At 40.0% G+C, this 21,661-nt stretch overlaps 1 protein-coding gene across 1 annotated transcript in view; it reads right to left on the bottom strand.

Annotated features, from left to right (window-relative positions):
- luzp2 (leucine zipper protein 2) overlaps nucleotides 1-21,661 on the bottom strand; it is a 364,593-nt gene that overhangs the window by 33,017 nt on the left and 309,915 nt on the right. Inside the window, exons 8-9 of the mRNA XM_041791985.1 lie at nucleotides 19,790-19,864; nucleotides 16,227-16,394 (exon numbers count right to left, since the gene is read on the bottom strand). Of these exons, the coding sequence (XP_041647919.1) occupies nucleotides 16,227-16,394; nucleotides 19,790-19,864 (243 nt within the window). The remainder of the gene's footprint in view (nucleotides 1-16,226; nucleotides 16,395-19,789; nucleotides 19,865-21,661) is intronic.

Below are 21,661 nucleotides of genomic sequence, written 5' to 3' on the forward strand. Positions count from 1 at the left end.
TCACAAAAGAGCCACATGTTGAGTATAACTGTATTAAATGTTAGATTAACTCTATCAACATTTCCCTGCTTTTCTACAACCATTACTTAAAATAATAGCTGACAGTGGTCCTGATGCTAACCTTTCTGGCTAATTTTACTTTTAATTTATGCTTTAATGAGGTATTTCTTGCCCTTCACTCCCCCCATGGCAGGATTACTGACCCAGCTACATCAAGAACACATAAACCTGTCAGTACTTTTGTAGACTCATCCTGGCTGTAGTTTTTGGAGAGGGATTCCAAACTTAGATGAGTTTAATGATATAAATCTTGTCCCTGGTACTGTATAGGGTGGCACAAGTGCCCAGAACTTACAGTTGAAAAGAATATCTCTGTCTTCTGAGGTTTTCATGTCATGTTAATGTGTTCTTAGAAGGTATAGAAAATGAAAAAGGTCCGTGGTAGAGCTCCACATTGGGGTTAGCGGTTGACACCACTTTTCTGAACTCTTTTTGCCCTCTTCACCTCATGACAGTCATGTGACTGAAAGTTGTGAATAGATGCGAATAGACATTTCTCAACTGAGATGTTCCTTGCACTAGAGTAGCCACTCTCAACCGGGATGCCAAGCCAAAACCTACAAGTACGAAGGAGCTGCTTCAGCAGCTGAGATGGGAGAGACTCTGCAGACAACAACTGTTGGCCGGGTTCTTCACCAGTCAGAGCTTTATGGGAGAGTGGCAAAGAGAAAGACACTGTTGAAGAAAACTTATGAAATTTGGACTAACGCTCCTCAAAAGTCACTCTGTGGTCAAGCAGAAGAAAGTTCTTTGGTCTGATGAGACCAAATGGAGCTTTTTGACCATCAAGACCTGATGTTTGGCTTATACCACACATTGCAAATCACCACAAACACACCGTACCCACTGTGAAACATGACGGTGGCAGCATCATGTTGCGGGGATGCTTTTCAGCATCCACAACAAGGTGAAAGGCAGAGTCAAAGCCCAGACCTCAATCCACTAGAGCAGTGGCTCTCAATTGGTGGGTCAGGACCTAAAAGTGGATCATGAAGCAGTTTTCAGTGGGTCGCGAAAAAAAAAATGGTGGCCAAAGTCCTTAAGTCCTTATTGAACATGCATCAGTACCTTTTATTTGACCCTGTTTTACTGTGAAATAGGGTTAATTTAAATGTTGGATCAATATATCAACTACTTTCTCTCCTCCTCTTGCCATAAATGGCTACTTTTCCTGTGATGAAGTAATTTCACAACCTCTCTGGAAAACTGGCAAACATTTACATATAATGCTGGGAAAAGAGGGTGTAAAATATGTCAGTCTTGTCCCTTTTCTTTTTACATCAGGTCTTTTGGTCCTATCATGCTCCAACTGCACCATATTCAATAAACATGCGTTGCTGAACATTTTTTGGGTCTCGATCAGTTGTGAGACAGACGCCGGATCAGTTGAGAACCACTGCAACACAGAATCTGTAGCTGGACTTGAGAAGAGCTGTTAATGCCCGATCCTGAGAAGCCTTCTCAAAAACAACGAATATTTTCAAATGGTTTTAAATCATGCACTTGACTCATCTTAGTTCAATTTGAAATAAAAACATGGTAATTTGGGGATTTTTTTCATGCTGAAATCAAAGTAATGTCTAAAAAGCCTCCAAATGTCAGTCTGGTCATGACTGCTCTTGAACGTGCATTGTTGTGTTTAATGTTGCCTCATCCACCCCTGTTATAATGGAGGCACTGTTATTGGTGCTTTTACTTTGGAGGTCGTGGGCTACTTTGGCTTACTTTGGGTGTGTGTCTTTCTAACTCTATAAACTCCAAAACTTTGAATAGAAACACACCCAAAATGCTGCTGGGATTGAAGTTACTCATGTTTGCCATCTCCTGGTGTAAAGTGGTAACAGCACAGACCTCCGCCATTAGACCTATCTCCCAATAGTACAGAATCCTTTAAAAAAATTCCTGGATCCAGACAGTGATCTGGATCACTCCCAAAATCTAATCAGTTCTTCCTTATGCCATTTCTGACATTTCCTGAACATTTCATCAAAATCCATCCACAACTTTTTGAGTTATGTTGCTAACAAACTAACAAACCCATCCGATCACATAACCCCTTTGGCGGAGGTAATAATTTTCAGACAACTCAAACATTATGCCCAGGGCTACACACACTTAATCTGCTGAGGCTGCAACTTTTAGGGATGGTCCGCACAGCAAATTAAGGATTTGTTTGTAGGTGTCCCAAAAGTAGAAGTCTGCTTAGACAGATTATTTATTTGATAGGATATATTCTCACCTTTCCAAACCTAATGCATATTTAAGTTTACATTCAAAGGAGCCATTTTAGAGACCAAAATAAGGCACACTGATGGAAAACATTAGTCCCATTTGTTGCATGAAGCACAATGTTGTTCTTCTCCACAACTTCAGCTGATAATATCTTGCAGCCCTATTTTGTTTTAGCACTGTCAACCCTCTATTACCCCCTCCCTATGTGGCAGAGATGAATATCCTGTCAATTTATATGGACAAGGAAACCATCATAAAAGTAAATAGCAAATGCTGAGAGCAGGGCAATGAAATGCCTGCTTCCTCCTCCGGCACAGTGCTCCCAGCATCTCAGACATCATCTCCCATTACTCTGATGAAAATTGCACGCTATCGGACCACAAGCCTTGGCGCTCTCCCCGAGACTGTTAAATATGAAGCAACTTCCACTCCAATCTTGCTGATCTCTGCATCCTCACACTAATGAATCTTTCACCAGCAACAGCAAAGTTTTTTGCGAGGGTGGGTTTGTGTGTATATTTGTGGAAATGAGTGTGTGTGGAAGCCAAGGAGAGTCTTATCTGTAGTGTCTAGAAGAGCTTAAGGCCCATTATGTTAAGTCAAACTCAGAGCGTGAAGCTCAAAGTGGTGTCAGTGAGTGCTTGAACAAACAGCCCTGCACTTAGTCTGGATTTCTAAAACACAAAGCAGATTTGGTCTAAGTGTGCTCAGGAAGCCCAAATGTAAGCTTTAAAACACTGTTAGTGGATAAATTCTTCCTTCATATGCTTCCTTCATCAACTATTCCACTCTGGTGGTGCTGTAATACCCTGCTGTGTGCAAAAATAATTGCCTTTTGATCACTAACAATAATTAGCACATGATCCTGGCATATGAGCATATCTAACTGATGCACAGCTTACTAATGCAATGCCTTGCTTAAGGATTCACCCCCCTTGAACTTTGCCATATGTTCCTGCAAATTAAAATGGATTTTTTCAGGGATTTATGCAGAAGTAAGAAATACTGAAAGCTTATTAAAATCAGATGCAACCAATAGCTTCAGGTTAACTAATGCAGACAACAGATGTTTGCTTTTGGAGATATCTTCACTGTTAATGATGAAGTAAAAGCCCCCAAAAGTCTTTGGATAAATACATTTCTACACTGCAAGAAATTTGGAAAAGTCACATGGGGGTTAGGCAGTTCAATTTGAAGCAAACAAGTTTTTCAGTTCTACTAAGAGTGATTTTCCCTCTTACTTGGACCAGCAGGGACAAAAAAAGAGAACTTCAAAGTTATGATGTACCATAGAGCTGCAAAATGGAATGTGTGCAACTTAAGGCCTGCCAAATTATTTTTTCAACCTCTCGGTTTTTAAAACCATTATTTTTTTTATTGGTTTTACTCTTTACAGTAATGGGATTGAGATGGCAGCATTGTTTATATGGTGCTATTATTATTGCAAAACTATTTGCAAATGCACACAGATCTTTACACAAATCTGCAAATGCACGGATTGATGCAAATGCATGCACAAGTTCCCAAATGCACATAAAGAGCCGCAAATGTGTGTACAGATCTACAAATGCATACAAAGGATAAAAAATCTGTAAAAAGACTGGAAAATTTGTACAAAGATCCACAGATGCCTGCACAAATGTGTAGATTGTGCATCGATTTGTGCATGTGTTGCCAGATATTTGCATGCATTTGCAGATCTGTATGCATTTTCAGATTTGTGCATGCATTGGTAAATCTGTATGTATGCACAAATCTGCAAATGCATGCTCAAGCCAACAAATGCATTTGCAGATCTACATGCATTTGCAGATTTGTCTGCATCTGTTGATTTTAGCATGCAGATCTTTGCATGCATTGGCAGTTATGTGCATGCACTGGCAGATATGTATGCAATTGTAGATTTATGTTCAGATTTATACATTTGCAAATAGTTTTACAACAATAATAGCTCCATACATACACAGTATACTGTAATGAAGACTCACTCATCCCCTTCTGACCCCCTCTTCCTCCCTCAAATCTGATCCTTATTTTAGTAAGAGTGTCTGGTCAAAACACCCAACAACCAGATAAAAAATATATACAGGAAGTCAGTATACTACAATTGGCAAATAAAGCTCAAAAACGTATGTATTACAGAGTCATACATTCTAGGTAATATTAAGAGTAGTTACTTAAATGAAGTTAATTTTAAAAATAATTAAGTAGATGGGAGATTTTACATGGCATGTTTTTATTCAATTGACATTATAGAAATCTTTTTTCATTTCAACATTAAAGAGGATGTTTGTATTTTTTAAAGCCAAATTATGTTGAGCATAAATTGATTATAAAACTAGAAAAGCACTCGGAGAGCACAGACCTCTGCCATTAGCCCTATCTCCCAATGGTGAAAAATCCTTTCAAAAATTCCTGGATCCGTCCCCAAGTGCCCCCCACCACGGCATTTGCCGATTACTCCCTCCCCAGTGGGGTGGAAACTCGGTGAGGCAAAGCATTGGCTTCGCTACAGGGTGCCAACAGATGCACCCATGGTCTCACTGGATGACTGAAAGTCATGGCAGAGGGTGAAAATTCCTCTATTCCTCCCAGCATTGTGAGTATTCTTGCTACAATTTGCTATCTTTCTCTGTGTTACGATCCGACTCGTCTCCTCAACTGGGCATGCGTCTTTCAAACTCTATAAACTCCAAAACTTTGAATAGAAACACACCCAAAAATGCTGCTGTGATTGAAGCTACTCATGTTTGCCATCTCCTGGTGTAAAGTGGTAACAGCGCAGACCTCTGCCATTCTCCCTATCTCCCAATAGTACAGAATCCTTTAAAAAAATTCCTGGATCACTCCCAAAATCTAACTTTTTGAGTTATGTTGCTAACAAACTAACAAACCCATCCGATCACATAACCCCTTTGGCGGAGGTAATAATTTTCAGACAACTCAAACATTATGCCCAGGGCTACACACACTTAATCTGCTGAGGCTGCAACTTTTAGGGATGGTCCGCACAGCAAATTAAGGATTTGTTTGTAGGTGTCTCAAAAGTAGAAGTCTGCTTAGACAGATTATTTATTTGATAGGATATATTCTCACCTTTCCAAACCTAATGCATATTTAAGTTTACACTCAAAGGAGCCATTTTAGAGACCAAAATAAGGCACACTGATGGAAAACATTAGTCCCATTTGTTGCATGAAGCACAATGTTGTTCTTCTCCACAACTTCAGCTGATAATATCTTGCAGCCCTATTTTGTTTTAGCACTGTCAACCCTCTATTACCCCCTTCCTATATGGCAAGGAAACCGTCATAGAAGTAAATTGCAAGTGCTGAGAGCAGGGCAATAAAAATTTCTATTTCCTGAAAATTTCATCAAAATCCATCTACAAACAATCTAACCAACGAACAAACCCACCCAATCACATTACCTCCTTGGCGGAGGTAATCAACAAAAGGGTAAAACATGAATGGAGGTGAATACTTTTTATAGGCTCTGTAGTTCCTACTTCTGAAGTAGTAGTCACATGTCTGCAAAAGTCTAAATATATCATACACATAACTTGTTTTAAAACAAATGGTACAAAGCAGTATTGTCTTTCACTGGATCCTTGTCCAACCTGATAAAATCTCAAAAAGCTGCACAACAGTCGTTTTGCTCATGCATGTCATAATAACACTTCTGATGTGTTTCCTGCTGTTAAGAGAGTGATGAAGGACACCACGTGCTCATCAAAGTGCTTGCTTCTTGACATTTTTCTCTCTCTCAGAGGATTGTCACCTTACCTCCTCAGCTGTATGGCTCTTCTGCACACAGTAAGATCTACTCTGTGTTGTTTTTCTGCCGCTTAATTGCAGATAGACTTGGCTCTGAATTAAACAACATCTGACCCACCTCCACATGCACAAGCAGAGTGGACAGATGGAGCACCCCAGTAATCTTTACAGTGAGGGCGCGCACACATTTATCAGACGGCCCGTCAAAGAGTTCAGCGGCTACGGGAGATAATGGAGCTGGAAACGACTCACAAATGGAGTGCTGCTGTTTGTATGCTAATGAAGTGGGGAGTATAAACTGCATTAGCATAAAAAAAATCAACCCACGCCTACCTCCAGTTTTGTGTTTTCTATTGAGAGATGCTGTTTTTGATTTTGCTCACACTTGTCATAATGAGATCATTTTTCTTGTTTTTCTGCAAACAGAGACAAGAGTTAAAATGTGGACAGAAAGCGTCAATTATGAGATATTGTTTCATGTGATGCAACGGCAGAAGGACAGGAGTAATGGTGGAAGAAATGTGGGAACATGATGAGTCGTAATGAAAAAAAGTTGCATGTCAAACCTCTCAGACGCCTTGGAAAAGATGCAGAGTAAATTGCGACTACTTTAAGGGGAGAGAAGCCTCTTAAAGACAGAATTGCTCTCCAGGATCATGGCAGATAAGGCGGCGTGCGGCTGTGGCCGACTTGATGATTACAAAGTGACTGCAGCGACAGCTTTTCAGAAATCAGAACGAGGCCGCTCTCTGATTGGGGATGACATGACTGCTTGCTAGAGGGGAAAATAACTGTAGGTACGGCGCCGTATATTTTCAAGAAACAAAAGTGATGCCTTTATCCTGCTGCTTTGTTTTTTGGTCTGTTGAGTCACAGAAATACTTGTTTCAAATCGCAACAAGAAGATATTGACTGTGTAAAAACCTTGACGTACATTAGTTTTAAAATGTCAGAGTGTTTCGCTGGAAAAAAACAAGAAACAATATCTACACTGAGGGCATAATCCTATTTTCACAACAAATCCACTTGGCAGTCAGCTTATTTTTTTAAACTCCTAAAAGGGATTAAATCCTCGGCGCTTAGTTGAGTCTACATTGACCTTGACTTTGAAAGGCTCCAAACAAAAAAGCTGTGTCACATTGAGTTAATAATTTCATAGCGAGTCAACTTTAAATCCAATGAACAAAAACTCACACAATACCCTCAAGCTATTGGGCTTTACCTCCAAAGCTGCAGGAGCGAACAATTTAAAGAATGGCACAAATTACTGGGAGTGCTTTTTGATTTAGACATGTTATTATCCTCAACAACCTCTGGAAATGTGTTTGCCCAACTGTTATATCTGATGATAATTATTTCCTCTCCTGAGAGTGATATTCAGGGCGTCAGATTGACAAACAGCGGCTCCAAAAAGGAGGTAATAATCTGCTAACACTTAAATTCCTATCTCAGCCAGTGCATTATGTGTGCTGTGATGTGCAGTGAAGTGAATATTCTGGCACCAGGTTATATTCCACCATGTCACCAAGCTCAGCGTTACTGTGAAATGAATTTCAATCTGAAAGTGTTTACGCAGAAAGAAGAGGAGGGGAAAAAAACAGCAGCATGCTTTATCTTATCAGGGAGTGAATGTTACACCTCAACATTACAGAGGCAAATCCCACATCCATCTGACTTTCCATTTTCTCTCTGCAAAACAAACTTATCTTATTTGCATCCTTTAAGACAGAGGTGTCAAACTCAGTCACAGCAGGGGCCGGATTCTGGATTCAGGTCTAACCTGAAGGCCTAACAGGGTCACCTTTTTAACCATAAACTCTCAAGCTCATTTCACCAGTAATAAAACATGAAAAAAATGTAGCGTTGATAAATGAATCTGACATTTAAAAAGTTAAAAAAATAAGTTTAGCCCTTTACCTACTGAGCCGGCGCCGGCGCTGTGTTTTATATGTCCGGAGTATTATTACCGTAACTCTGTAAAAGTTTGTCCGATCAGAAAAATTCCAACGGTGTTGGAAAGCTGAGAATTATGGGCATGCGCACATATATAGTTCATTACAGTACTCGCAACCATATGACGTTGGCATTCATAGCTTAACACCATAGCAAAACATCAGACGTATCGCGAGACCGCTACACAGATTCTCAACACCGTAACTCCTCGAAAGTTTGCTCAATCTAAAAAATTCCAATGCTGTCAGAGAGCTGAGAATCTGTGCTTTCCGGAAATATATGATGTCTGGTATATACAGTAATAACAAATTTATTAGACCACCCTGACCCTAACCAAAGTAAGGTTTATGCCACAGCTGCCTTAAAGTAACAGCATTGGTAATTACCCAAATCATTTTTTATGTTTCTGCAATGGTTAATACACCAATATGTAGAAGCTCTTTAACCCAAATGACATTTTTAATGCTAAAATATAATCATTATTGTTATCCATGAATTTGCAAATTTACTGATTTACAAAAAAAAAACTGAAAAAATAGTAAAGCACATTGATATTTCTTGATTAATATGTCAAATTATAGTTATTTACTTGCATTCCTGAACAGAAAAATTGATTTTAGTGGTTGAATGTTATGCTTGATTCATTTCTGACTTCTCAAAGAAGCCCAGTGAGCTGACTCAAATACGCAAAGTCAAGTTCAAGTACTCCTGGGAAAAGGGACCAAAGCTCTCAGACTTAGGGCATTTCCTGACTAGTTAACAGCCATAATAACAAAATATGTCCATATCGCCATTTTTAGACTCAGTAGGTAAAGGGTTAAAGGCAAATATATTAGAAAGAGAGACAAAATTATGGGTTTAAAAGGTCAAAATATGAAATAGAATTTGTAATCATGAAATTAAAAGTCAAATTATGATTCAACTTTTAAAATGTGAGTCTAAAAGGTCAAACTATTGGATTATGAAGTCAAAGAAGTTAAAAAATATGGCATAAAATACAAAATAATTGGTTAAAAAGGTCAAAATATGACTTAAAAACGTAGAATTATGAATCTTAAAGCTGAAAATATTACATGAGAAGTCAAAATTATGAGTTGAAATGCTCAAAGTATAAAATAAAAACTCAAAATCCTAAGTTGAGTCCTAATTGTGAGATGCAAAATTGAAAATATGAGATCAAAATGCAAATTAGTTTATTTTCCCACATTCCTGACTTTTTCAGATTTAATGACAACAAGGATATCTTAAATCATCAAGGTTGATAGGCCAGTTATAACAGAAATATGAGATAATCTTGCAGGACTTTAACTGTTCCACAGGCTGGATTTGGTCCCGGGCCTTGAGTTTGACAGCCGCACTTTAAGACACTGGGTCTGTTGTTCAAACGGAGGTGAGAGACAATCAAACTGCCCTTATATCGTAAAGCAAAGGCGGACACTGACATAGCAGAGCAGTGGGATTAAATATGAATAATCAGGCCTGCTGTGTGTTTAGCCTTACCTGTTGCAGGCCAATTCTATTCGCCATGCTAGCTCTCGGACATGGCCCACTGATACACTTAAATGGAATGGAACCGACGTGATTAATTGTTGTTTTGTACACATGTGCCTTTCGCTTTGACAAAGCAAGGGTGGTCCGTGAAAAAAAGGACATTGGTCATGCTTCTGGTGGCGTCACTAGGCAGCAGAAATGGATTTCCACATCCAGCCATCATGTGTGAAGCTGGGGTGAAAAACAAAGAAATGTTCCAGCTCTGCTGTCGCACATGATGGAGGATAAACTGCATGGAGGGAGGTACTTGAAAAATGTAAGGTAGGTTGATGATGTAGGATGAAATTGCATAACCCTCCTACTGTGTGCTTTTGCTCTGAGTCATCATAACTGATGGTATTTCCATTTACAAAAATCTCTGTTGACAAAAGTCCTGTTCAGACTAAAGATTTGCTACACATGAAGACCGTTATAAACTGTTGCAGCTGACAGTGTCAGCGCTCCAGCTTAAATCAGGCCAGTGTAGGGTGTTTGTCAGATCACCAATAGCCGTTTTTCTTTTTGATTTGTTTTTATGATGTTGCATCAAAGCCAAAATAGAAACTGTTATTTTTATTATACCTGAATTTTTGGTTTGATTAAAATCATGCTGGAAATTTTGGGAAAGACTGCATCAGGGGTTACCACTGTTGCCTTGCAGCAAGAGGGTCCCTGGTTCACTTCCTGGTCAGGGCCTTTCTGTGTGGAGTTTGCATGTTCTCCCCATGCATGCGTGGCTTGTCTTCGGGTACTCCAGCTTCCTCCCACCACCAAAAAACATGCTGGTTAGGTTAATGGGTGACTCTAAATTAGCTGTAGGTGTGAGTCTGGTTGTCTGTCTCTATGTCAGCCCTGAGACTGACTGGCAACCAGTCCAGGGTGGTGTAGAGAATGGATGGACGGATGCATCAGTCTTTTCTTTTTGGAGGACAGCAAAGGAGAAAGGAAAGGTGACTCTTGAGAATTTGGGGCCTCATTCCCCAACATCTTCTTAGATTCTATCTTAAATTAAATATTAAGAAACTTTCTGAGAGAAACCTAAGTTGGAGTTGTAATACACAATGACATATTTGGCCACACCCTTAAAGAGGGGGTATTATGCCTTTTTTCAAAGCTTTACACCATCTCTCTGATACCCATGTAGTAGCTTCAGCTCAAAAAATATACTCAAACTATTTTTTAAAATGCTGTGATTAATCATGATTAATCGCAGCGCAGTGATGTGATTAACTTGGTTAGTTAGTTTTCTAACAATTTTGACATTTACTTGGGGATCACACTGAGTGAGAAAGACAGCCGGGTTCACATCACAGACTGTAAAATGAATAAAATGAAAGCGAGTGGAGTTGCTAAAATTTTTTACTCATTTGTGATTGGTCCCCAAAGTCACATGGTACGGCAGGATCGACATGTCTAATTGGTCTCCAAAGTCACGTGACATGAGTGAGCAGTAAAGCCAAAACAGTTTGGAGGGGAGAGAGGCAGGAAGCAGTGGTGAGACGGATTTTGAAGTACTCAACTGGTATCGATAGTTAGAAAGACTTACAAAGAGTACTTAAACATTGATCGATACTCCCTCCACTAGATGAAATTACAATACCGTCATCAAAGGAGTCATAAAGAAATATGGATTGTGTTTCTTAAGCTGTAAATTGCTCTTCTACACATTAACTTAGGGAATGCCAATGTCAATCAAAAATAACCTGCATTTAGGCTCCTGCATCAACCTTTATTAATTTTACAGCATAAAAAGCTTTGTTTTTCCTCTTTTTCTTGTGGGTACAACATTATTTTGGTTTAAATTACTGAGGAGCCTAATAGCATCTGCAATAATTTCTTTTTGTTTTACATCTGCATAGAACATCCCCGTTTCTGTGATGAAGTGATGAGTGGGGATTACTACATGGTTCACACTAATTAAACAGCTGCCTGAAGCTTGCATCATTAAATCCACTGTGGGGGGACAAATCTATACAAATAAAGCATAAAAGTGCTTTTTTTGATCTTCTGAGCCGATTTAGAAGATGAAGGGAATTTTTACTCAAAAGCCTCATTCAGCGCTGATGGAGCTGGTACAACATAGCTACATAATGTTGCGAGCCTAGATCTTATAGATCAGGGGTGTCAAACTCCAAAATCCAGCCCATGGAACAGTTAAATCCGGCCTGCAAGATCAAATGATATTTCTGTTATAACTGGCCCATCAGTCTGAGGTCTGCAGGTTTCCTCAAGTATAAGAATGTAAACTTATCCTTGATGATTTAAGATGTCCTTGTTAAGTCACAAAATCTGAAAAAGTAAGGAGTAAAAATAATTAGATAAAAAGTCAGGACAACTCATAATTTTGAATTCTTATATAATATATTGAGCTTTCAGATTCATAACTTTGATTTTTAAGCCATGTTTTGACCTTTTTACCTCCGCCAAGGAGGTTATGTGATCGGGTGGGTTTGTTTTTTATTAGTTTGTTAGCGACATAACTCAAAAAGTCATGGACAGATTTTAATGAAATTTTCAGGAAATGTCAGAAATGGCATAAGGAAGAACTGATTAGATTTTGGGAGTGATCCGGATCACCGTCTGGATCCAGGAATTTTTTAAAGCATTCTGTACCATTGGAAAATAGGGCTAATGGCGGAGGTCTGCATTGTTACCATTTTACACCAGGAGATGGTGGACATTAGTAACTTCAATCCCAGCAGCATTTTGGGTGTGTGTTTCTATTCAAAGGCTTGGAGTTTATAGAGTTTGAAGGACGCACGCCCGGTCAACAGAGAGAAAGACAGCGAACTGTAGCGAGAATACTCACAATGCTGGGAGGAATACAGAAAAATTCTCCCTCTGCCATGACTTCCAGTCGTCCGGTGAGGCCATGGGTGAGACTGTCAGTGCATCTGTTGGCACCAGCAGGCAATGCTTCCTCCATGACAGTCCACCCGTAGCGAAGCAAATGCTTTGCTTTGTTTTCATCCAACCGGGGATGGAGTAACTGGCGAATGCCGTGGTGGGGGACACATGGGGCTAATGGCGGAGGTCTGCACTCTCTGAGGGCTTTTCTCATTAGCTAATATTTTGTACTTTATGTCATATTATCAACTCCAAACTTTGACTTCATGATCCCATAGTTTGACCTTTTAGACTCACAATTTACAATTTTGAATCATATTTTAACTTTGAACCCATTCAGGCCTGAAAACACAAATTATAGCCAGGAAATTCAGATTTTTAAGTCTGAAATGATTATTTTTGATTAGAAAGAGGTATCATGAAAGTATGTATCAAATATGATACAACAGGCTTTAAGGGGTTAAGCTGCCTTTTGCCATTACATACCACTTGTTTCCTATTTTTTTGGCCCATTTTTGATAACTTTGACTTCTTTTTGCTCATCTTAGTCACTTTTTACTCATTTTTGCCACGTTTTTGGTGCGGTTGACAGTTCATAGTTGAAAAGGTGAGCCTGTTTGGCCTTCAGGTTAGACCTGAATCCAGAATCCAGCCCCTGCTGTGATTGAGTCTGACACCCCTGTTATAGATGGAGGTGGGTCATGTTCCTGTACAATTTTGCATTGCTATTGCATGGCATTCATAATCAATCCAGCTCCCAACCTCCCAAAATGCTCCCATAATCTTTGGTAAAGTTCTGCAGTCAGTGAATAAAGTTTCTTGTACACACTTGTTTGTTTTGATCAGATCCATGTGAACTGCTTTGAAAACCACGATCCCAGCATAAGTGTCCGTATTGATTTTGCAGCATCTGCATCACTGCATGCATTTCCCGGGAGTGCATGGCGACGTGTTGCCGTTACAGTTTTATGAGCACAGCCCAACTGAGGCCACCAGCTGTGCACAGAGCAATAAAGCAGTGGTATTACGGTGAGCTGTAATCTTTGAAACCAAGGCTGAAAATGACCACAAACCACAAAACTAACAACGAAGAAGAGGAGAAGGGTGACAAGCAGAGAGAACACTGTGACAGAGCAGCTCAGCTCCAGTCTGCTGGATGCTCGGACGCTCTCTGCTCTGCTGATGACTGTCAGTGCAGCTGCCAAAACTACTTCCAAACCAGAGGGTGGTAGCTACAGCCTCCTACGCTTCACTGTGACTGAATATTGACTGCTGAGTGATTCTATGGCCACAGATAAACCAGATTTCTACCATGCCTGTGTATGCACATGACAACAGCCTTGAGCCCCCTCTGTCTGTTTGGAGCATCATCTGTGTTCATCATTAATAATTAGCAATAAATCTGATGTATTTGAGGCACTTTGACAACTAATTATTCAGCTTAAAGAGGGCAATGCAACCAATCAAATCCAAAGCTCTCACGTGGCTTCACGTGCTCATGGAATCAGTGGGCAGGCTGGCTTCCTGCTGTACACTATGGAGAAGTTGACAGCCTAGATTCCCACTTATTTTTATCCTGAAAGAAAATTTTGTTCAACCAGATGTGATGAGGCTATACCTCTAGAGAACCCATCTGCAACCGAATACCTAGAGAGGCGCACAAAGCGGATTAATGCTGAAAGACCTGCCACTGTCCCTTTAGGGTAGTGGTTCCTAAAGTGGGCCGTGGGCCTCAAGGGGGGGCACCAGCTCATGACCTCGGCCCTGTAGAAGAGGAGAAGCTTGTTGAAGTCTCCTCAGATTCAACAATATTACAGATCAAGTCCAACACATTGTCAGCATTTTGGATTGGAGTGGAAAAGGAGTAGTATTAGGTAGGCAAGAGAGCCTTTGCTACACTGTTTTGCATCGCCCTACCTGTCAGAGGATGTCGCAAAATGCTGTTGCATCTCCAATACAAAACCAAATCATATCATAGCTAATCATAGCTGGACACTGAAGAGAGTGGCAGTCTCACAGCTGAACCCAAGATGCAAAAAAGATCTGTAGCACCAAGTAAGCTCTCAGGTGTCACTGAAATTATTGTATAAATCTTAAATATGTTCATTAAGTTTTTACTTTCGTCTAGTTGTTCGACTCAGATAGTTCAGGGGTGTCAAACTCAAGGCCTGGGGGCCAAATCCGGCCCAAGGAACAGTTAAATCTGGTCCACAAGATAAAATGATATTTCTGTTATAACTGGCCCATCAGTCTGAGGTCTGCAGATTTCCTCAAGTATAAAAATGTGAACTTATCCTTGATGATTTAAGATATCCTTGTTGAGTCATAAATTCTGATGAAGTAAGGAGTAAAAATATTTAGATAAAAAGTCAGGAATCTGGGGAAATAAATTTATTTGTGTCATAACCTCCTGAGACCCAAGCCTTTGTTTGTAGAGCATTTTTATTTTCTCCCACTTATTTGGGATAAATAAGGTCAGATAAGTTCAAATATCAGTCTTGTTGTTGAACAGGAATTTCTTGGAAATTTTTCTTTCCAAAACCTCCAAAAAGTCCATAGTCTTTGAAAATACTAAGACATATTTTAAAGTACCCAAATATTTCTGTAGATTGTACTTAAATCTTTCAGTGAAAATTCCTCATAAAGCCTGAAAACTCCAAGTCAAGCCTTGGCTAAAATCAGGCTTAAAATCCTGTAGAGTGTGGTCGGTCTTAGGAGGTTAATTTCAGATTTTCAATTTAGCATCTCACAATTAAGACCCAGGGATTAAACTTGGGATTTTGACTTTTTATTTCATACTTTTGGCATTTTAACTCATAATTTTGAGTTCTTATATAATATTTTGAACTTTAAGATTCATTATTCAAATTTTTAAGTCATATTTTGACCTTTTAAACTTATTATTTTGTATTATACCTCATATTGTCAACTTCAAACGTTGTCTTCATAATCCATAGTTTGACATTTTAGTCTCACAATTTACAATTTTTAAATCATATTCTGCCTTTTTATTTCATGATTATAAATTCTATTCCATATTTTGACCTTTTGAGCTCATAAATTTGACTTTCTTTTTAATATATTTTCCATTAAAAAAACACAATTTTTCTATTTCAATTTCATGTTTTGCCTTTTTTGAACTAATAAATGTACTTTTCTCAGATTTTGAGCCTTTAAAGTTATCTTTTTAACTTTTTTAACCCCAAAATCATTTATCATCAGTATTTTATTACTGGTGAAATGCAGTTTATAGTTGAAAAGGTGAGCCTGTTAGGTCCTCAGGTTAGACCTGAATCCAGAGTCCAGCACCAGCTGTGACTGAGTTTGACACCCCTGTTCTAAAGGTTTGCATTGTTGATGCTGACAGTTAGGTTTTAGGAATTATGGGTAGTAGTATGATTGGAATTCCTGTCTTTCTCAGTAAATTGTGCGAGGTTAGAAGATGTGAAAAAGAATGTTTGATGAATAACCTGCTGTCTGTGGACTCTGAACCATTTTGTAAACAAGAAAAGAAACTGTCGACTGTTTTCAAAGAATTTACCAGGCGTTTTGTCTCTTTGTGAACAATTTCACACTTCACTTTGAATAAATGTGAGAGAATAATGCCGGTCCTTTTGACATCATTACACAGCACATGTTGAGATCTCATAAAAGGATGTTTTGTTTGTTCCAGGACAGCAGTGCCACTTCAACAGCAGATCTGTGATAGGCCGAGGACAACACTTCAACAATTCTTTACATAACAGGAGGCTGGATTCAACCAGCAAGCAGGCAGGCTCTCCTTGATAAACATGAAATAAGATGGAGGTGAGAGGAGTGCTGAATTACCTTGGCATGTGGCTGCTGAAAGGTGACTCTGGAGCTGTTGATGAGTGATGAGTATCTGAACAAGTGGGTGGGGGAGGTGGGAAATCTGTGACTGCTGCTGGGCTGGTTGTGCAGGACAGCTGAGAAGCAGATGTGAACTGTGTCCTTCAGCGCCTTCAGCTGAGACTCCTGTCCCCAAACGAGATTAAACACACACAAGAGAACGGGTAAGTTCCTCCATCCTTCCTTTAAGGCATCAGCATGAGAGATTTACTTAGATGTTAGAGCCATCGGAGGCCGTGCTTTAAAGTGACTTTAAAACAGCTGGGAAGCATCGTTAGGTGAGACGTGGAGCGGAACACACCGGGGTAATAAAGCAGAAGTAATGCTCAAAAGATCATTTACCTCTAATCAATAATAATAAGGGACAGAATGATTGGTTTAATTATTCCACTCCCTCTAATGCCAAATCTCCTGAGCTGAGTCCCGGAATCACCTGTTTTCCTAATCAGCACTTTCTCTCCGTGCATTTTTAACTCATCTAACTCGCCTCTGGTGACAGAGTGTCGATAACCACGTATAAAAATAACATCATAACCTCATAAATTAGAGCTGCTGCTTGTTTTCAATCTGCTGAGGCTCATCATTTTCATACATCCTCAGGTATGAAAAAAAAAACAGATTGCATGAACATATTTTTGGAGGCAGTGAAATTTCCAAAACAACATTTTATGAAGAAAACATCATTAAAACTATAGCTGTTGTGTGTGCTTGACATTTTAAGGTTACAGTGGTTCAAACTAGACAGAAATAATTAAATCTCCAGGTATAAAAATGTCACAAAAATATCCCTGTGAATGAGAGAACTTATAGACAGTTACAAAACATTATTTTTCCCTCCTTCCAATGCCAAGATTGCAACCAACTCAGATACACAATATTGCCAAAAGTATTTGCTCACCTGCCTTGACTCACATATGAGCTTCAGGGACATCCCATTCTTAATCCATAGGGTTTAATATGATGTCGGTCCACCCTTTGCAGCTATAACGGTGTCAACCCTTCTGGGAAGGCTTTCCACAAGGTTTAGGAGTGTGTTTATGGGAATTGTTGACCATTCTTCCAGAAGCGCATTTATGAGGTCACACACTGATGTTGGACAAGGAGGCCTGGCTCTCAGTCTTCGCTCTAATTCATCCAAAAGGTGTTCTATCAGGTTGAGGTCAGGACTCTGTGCAGGCCAGTCAAGTTGATCCACACCAAACTCTCTCCTCCATGTCTTTATGGACCTTGCTTTGTGCACTGGTGCACAGTCATGTTGGAACAGGAAGGGGTCATCCCCAAAGTTGGGAGCATGGAATTGTCCAAAATCTCTCGGTGTGCTGAAGTATTCAGAGTTCCTTTCACTGGAACTAAGGGGCCAAGCCCAGCTCCTGAAAAACAAGCTCACACCATAATCCCCCCTCCACCAAGCTTTACACTTGGCACAGTGCAGTCAGACAAGTACCGTTCTCCTGGCAACCACCAAACCCAGACTCGTCCATCAGATTGCCACATGGAGAAGTGTGATTCATCACTCCAGAGAACGTGTCTCCGCTGCTCTACAGTCCAGTGGTGGCGTGCTTTACACCACTGCATCTGGTGCTTTGCATTGCACTTGGTGATGCATGGCTTGGATGCAGCTGCTCGGCCATGGAAACCCATTCCATGAAGCTCTCTACGCACTGTTCTTGAGCTGATCTGATCTGAAGGCCACATGAAGGTTGGAGGTCTGTAGCGACTGACTCTGCAGAAAGTTGGCGACCTCAGCATCCGCTGACCCTGCTCCATCATTTTACGTGGCCTACCACTTTGAGGCTGAGTTGCTGTTCCCAATGGCTTCCACTTTGTTATAACACCACTGACAGTTGACTGTGGAATATTTAGGAGCCAGGAAATTTCACCACTGGACTTGTTGCACAGGTGGCATCCTATCACAGTACCACACTGGAATTCACTGAGCTCCTGAGAGCGAGCCATTCTTTCACAAATGTTTGTAGAAACAGTCTGCATGCCTAAGTGCTTGATTTTACACACCTGTGGCCATGGAAGTGATTGGAACACCTGATTTCAATTATTTGGATGGGTGAGTGAATATTTTTGGCAATATAGTGTAGCTCAATGCATGCAGAAGAGGTGCAACACCAGTCCTGCGGTTTCATTAGTCAGCTCCTTTGACTCTGCTACAGAAAATTAGTGGCGAGGTCACCAGAAAATGTGACTGTTGAGTGATCATCAGAGTAACAGTCTTGGGAAATAAAATGTTTCCCTGTGGTTTTGTTTTAACTGTTCAGTCTCCTCCCAACCAACAGTTTGAATTTTATTTGTTATTGTTTCTTTTGATATTATCACTGTATCTAACTTTGAGGACAAAATTATTAGCCCCTGTATGACAATTTCAGTTTTTCCTCAAATATTTCCCAAGTGCTGTTAAACAGAGTGGAGAGTTTTTAACACAGCTTATCTAAACATCCTGGTTTTATTTTGGATGCTGTAATTATTTTACTTTGCACACAGTATTGAAAATATTCCACAAAACCAAAAACTACCAGGGTCTAAATTATCAGCCTTCTCTAGAACTGAGCTTTTGGTGGAGCAAAAGCACAAAACTACTCAGTCTATGATAGGCCTTAACTTTGCAATGCTCAAAGCTTGTACAATCAAGATAAAAGCAACAGTTATTTCCCAGTTTACACACTACTACCATGGTCAAACTGACTAGCCTCCCTGGCGCTAATAGTCAATAGTGTCTCCTTTTTGCTGGATAACAGCCTGCAGTTTGTTGTAGTTTTCAACAAGTCTCACACTCCTGAAGAATCCCAGCCCATTCTTCTTTGGCCAATCTCTCCACCTCCTTCAGATGTGATGGTTTTCTGGCATGGACCTTCATCTTCAGTTCACCCAACAGATTTTCAACGAGATTTCAGTCAGGGCTTTGTGCAGGCCACTCAATAAAGCTCACTTTGTCTTCTGACCAAACACTTAGTATTGAAGGTTTTCCAGGTGGATGTGTGAAACAAGTCCATCTGGCGTGTGCAGTCCCATGTTGACTGCATCATCCAGCGACCTTTTTGGCCAATAGGCAAACTGCAGAGGACCCAGCAGGGGGCCTGTGATGTCCATCAGGAGGCTCAACACCAGCCTCTCGAGGGATTTCATGACCACAGATGTCAGAGAGACAGGCCTTGGTCATTTAATCCAGTGATGGAGGGTGTCTTGAGGACCGGGGTGATGGTGGAGCATTTGAAGCACTAGAGTTATGTGAGGGTGCCCATTGCAGGGGTATTCTAGCTTTAGTGTAGTGCAATGGAAGGAAGGTTACTATTTTGATATGCAGCCATTGGCTAAACCTGCATAATTTCATTTATTTATTGCTTGCCATTAGGGTTAGTTTAAGGATCTTCATTGTCAAAGCTGCACTAGACATTAAATGAGTAAGCGCTATTTTTGATAATTTCGGTAAAGCTGATGCTAATCAGGTATTTTGGGACAACACAATCACAAAAATAAGTCCTGCAAAATCCTGCAGGAACCGTCCTACTCACTTTATCCAGTGCCGTCTTCTCCAGCTCTTCCTTGGCGACAGTTAACTTGTGCTCCAGGTCCATAAGCTGCTGCCCCTGCAGAAAATACACGACATTTAAATCAGTGGAACCATCTTTGTTCAGTGCAAACAAAGCATTTCTCCATCCGCACCATCAATAACACAAATCTATAACGCGGAGGATTTAGAGTCCTCTTATCATTTTGCCAATTGTCACTTTCATCCTGACTTTTTAAAATGTGCGGTACGGCTCCTTCACTCACACTAATACACATTGATCGAGCACTAAAACGCTGTGTACATTACTCGCTCTTAGCACTCAATGATTCTCTGTTCTATAAACAGGAGCTCATGAAACCCTATAATCACAGCTGCATAATACTGAATAAAAATTTGAAAGTGGTATTAAAATGCTTCAGCGAATAACGCCCCCGGCATGTTTCATGGCATACAGAGAAGTGCCGGATCCAGAGGTTTAAGGAAGTTAGTAAGTCATTTTGAAGTCACATTAAAAAAGATCTCATCTGTCCTTTGGAGAGAAGAAAAGGTTTAGTCCTGACAGCTGTGAAAGCCGACCCATGGAACCATCAAACTCCTTAATGAGCATCATTTCTACAGTTAAATCCCCAAGCCGAAAAAACATCCAGAGAAAGATTTCTCTTTACTGTAAATGATCCCATCTAACCCCATCTGAGGTTTAGCAGAGATCCCAGAGAGGATTTTTTATTATTGATAAATTCATCAGTGAGAAGAAAAGAATCTCTTATTGGTGTCATTTGCATGCAAACTGTGTAAAAGCAGCCTCTGTGATAGACTCTGAGCCATGAACTTTTATTGGGTGTCTTTTACAGGCCTCTCAAAATGATAAACTGCATGGGCTTACACTCTTTAAACACTCAAGGTCAGCTTACCCAACAAACTGCATCTACAAACTCTGGATAAAAGGGGATGAGAATCCAGTGATGGGCAATGAGCCTGACTGATGGTTTTTGGTGAGTTTTATAGACTCCTGTGGTTCCTTTTTCGGTTTGTGACACAGTAGGAACATTTTCTCATTTGTTTTTTTGAGATTTAAACTGATTTCCATCTCAATATCTGCCAGTAATGCAGTGATTTTTATGATGAACATGTCTGTCACTTCCTCCACTCGACAGGGCGGCTGAAACCATGCTCAAGTTTCCCCTGACAGATGAGCAGTGCTGTGACAGTCAAGGACAGGACAACTTTCAACTGCTCTGGGTTTTCAAAGAAGCCAAAGAATCAGATCCATCTCTCAGAAGCTCTTTTTTCATTTACTGGAGGTTTGGAACAGTAGCACAAAGTCATTTATAGCTGTCGGGCTTTGCTCCAGAGGGAATCCAAAGGTGATAAAGTTTGAGGAACAGTTCTTTAATCATGGGCACAAAGGCTTGTATGTAATCTCAAAGTCGCATTTGGCAAGTGAAATGTGCATGCTTTCAAAGACATGCATCCACTGCTTATTAAAGGGATACTGAGGAATATTGATGACCAATATTTCAGACATGTTATGGATATTTTCTTTTAAAGCAAAGCTAAAAGAGAAGACTTGACTCCCATTTTCCCTCTTAATATAAAACAAGAAGCTGCAATTTCAGCCTCTTTATATGTTAATAGGTTGGATTGGTGGGTTCAGGAGGCATAACAAAAAGGGGATGAATTTAGAAAAGCATGCAGAATTCAATGCAAATAAAAAAAATAAAGTTGCAGTCTAGTTTATACTTTGGGGTTCCAAATAAATCATAGGTATGCTATGCTTGTGAACTCCACACCATAGCAGCCTGCAAAATAGTTTGAATACACTGTTGCTGCATCCCAAATCAGGGGTAGCATTACATTGCTGCTATGTGCCAAT

This window comes from Cheilinus undulatus, linkage group 1 (assembly GCF_018320785.1).
Source record: "Cheilinus undulatus linkage group 1, ASM1832078v1, whole genome shotgun sequence".
Lineage (NCBI taxonomy): Eukaryota > Metazoa > Chordata > Actinopteri > Labriformes > Labridae > Cheilinus > Cheilinus undulatus.